This window comes from Trachurus japonicus, chromosome 13, assembly GCF_045865225.1.
Source record: "Trachurus japonicus isolate A0001 chromosome 13, Traja_1.0".
In the NCBI taxonomy this organism is placed as follows: Eukaryota; Metazoa; Chordata; class Actinopteri; order Carangiformes; family Carangidae; genus Trachurus; species Trachurus japonicus.
Window position 1 is genome coordinate 26,389,603 of NC_140919.1, and position 2,201 is coordinate 26,391,803.

The 2,201-nt window shown below is 43.2% G+C and overlaps 1 protein-coding gene across 1 annotated transcript in view; it reads left to right on the forward strand.

The window, feature by feature from the left end:
* Positions 1-1,589, forward strand: part of abcg1 (ATP-binding cassette, sub-family G (WHITE), member 1) — a 19,197-nt gene extending 17,608 nt beyond the window's left edge. The window contains exon 15 of the mRNA XM_085795604.1: positions 773-1,589. Within this exon, the coding sequence (XP_085651730.1) occupies positions 773-1,001 (229 nt within the window). The 3' untranslated portion in view covers positions 1,002-1,589. The remainder of the gene's footprint in view (positions 1-772) is intronic.
* Positions 1,590-2,201: the final 612 nt, after the last annotated feature.

Here is a 2,201-nt window from a genome sequence, read left to right on the forward strand (position 1 = left end):
TTAAAGCAGATATCAGTGGAATGTTTTTGTTAATATAAGTCCTAAATAGTCCTATTTTCCGTCAGCAATCACTTACATGAAGTATTTCAGCCTAAACATGAGTCTCTCCGTCACTCTGCTCTGCTGTAACCCGAGGAGAAAATTTTCCTTGTGGGATACAAGTGTTATCCAATGAGGGGAGAGAACGGCATGAAGGGCTGTGTGTGCAGCCAAGGGATGCGCGTGAATGTGGTGACGTAGCACGAGGACCAATTGATGCCTGACAAGGGCGGGGGCTGCTAACTCATGGTGCGTTCAAGGAAACTCGTACTTTGTGTTTTTCCTTCCTGTGAAGTCATACCAGTTCGATCTGGTACGAGTTCACGGGTCGGAAGTTACGAGTGGCCGTTATAGGGAACTTTCACAGACAACAGGACGGTAAAAAACACGAGCTACGGGTTACCTGGAACGCTACCAAGTCGTAGTTGTGACTTGAAGCTGTAACTTACGGTTTCAAAAGCCTGCCTTGAACACAGCATTAGCCGAAACGGCCGTGCCACTGATATCTGCTTTAAAACTCATTTTTATCGGAAAGCCTTTCCTGATTTTATTTGATTTTATTTACTTGTTCTGGTTGTCATTTTAATTGTTGTTATTTTGTTGTACAGCACCTTGTAACATTTGTTTTGAAAGGTGCTATATAAATAAAGTTTATTATTTTTTTTTTTTTCATTCACACCTCACGCCTTTCTAAATGTTGGTGTGTTTTTTCTTCCCCCTGGTTGCTGTTAAGATACGGCTTTGAGGGCGTCATCTTGTCTATCTATGGTCTGGATCGAGAAGATCTTCACTGTGACGAAGATGAGACATGTCACTTCCAGAAGTCTGAGGCCATCCTGAAGGAGCTGGACATGCTGGATGCCAAACTCTACCTGGACTTCATCGTGCTTGCCATCTTCTTCTTCTCTCTGAGGCTTATCGCTTACTTCATCTTGCGCTACAAGATCAGCGCTGAGCGGTAGACCAGGACTAGGACTAGGAGGAGGACAATGATGAAGAGTCGCAGAGGAGGAGATGTGAGCGTCCTGCATTTAGGCCAATGTTAGCGTGTAGCTGTGGAGTTTGTCTACATGTGAACACTGAATCTTTGGCTTGCTGTTAAAAAAACAAGATGAAGAAGAGTCAAATCCAGTCCTGTCTGAGGGGACGTCACAGGTCTGCATATGTGGAATAGATTTGGTTGAAGGTCTCAGTCACTGAGGACAAGGTGAGGACATTCAGGCCCTGCAGGATCACGAGCTGGTCTCCTGATTCCTGAAGGTTTCACTGTGCCACAACTTGGACCATAACAACCTGTCTGGAGAAGACCTGATGTCCAGTTCTCAGAGTGAAACCTGCTCCAGTCAGGACAATGTGATGTGGACAGACTCTCAATGCTCATGATCAGTATATTTTTAAAGAGTCGGAGTCTCAGGTCAGAGACCACATTAAGTTACTGTAGCTCATTGTTGAGGTCAAAGGTGAAAGGACACACCCAGACCACCAGAACACCAGTACCCCACTGTATCTCACTGTTGATGAATAAAGACTTCATATATTTGTCACCAACAGTAATACTGTTCAGTTTTTTTCTTTTTTCTCAATGTTTGATCACATAATAAACAGATTCTGAATCAGCACAACCTCCTTGAAAGAAGTTGAATTTTTACTTCCTGCCGTAAAGGATTAGGTACCTATTTGGTACATATTGTATGGTTTACCTCCCTCTTGTGGTGACAGCAGGTTATTGTCTCTGAAGCTGGCTGGATGACCAGCTGATGCTACTCAACATTTCTGTCATTTTCACAAGTAGGATCATGTCCTCTTTTTGTTAAGTGGCAAGCATACACTCAGCCACCTGTCACTCAGAGAGCACTCTCATTCAATTCTATATAACTTTATCCCCAAGGTTAATCCTCATTTCCCTTTCAAATATCTGATCGTTTCTTTGGTAAATCGCTAAATGAGCTGAATTGCTGTGGCAACCTGTGTATAGTGAAATCCAACAACACTGTGGAACTGCTGATTCAAATGGGCCTTATAAGGATTGAATGTATCAGTTGATTTCATATTGAAAACAACACACTATAGTCACCAACAGGCTGTGTGGTCTCTAAACACTGCATCTGAAACATGAGAACTAATTTATTGAGGGCCACAAGGGGGCACTTGTAGACCGCTGG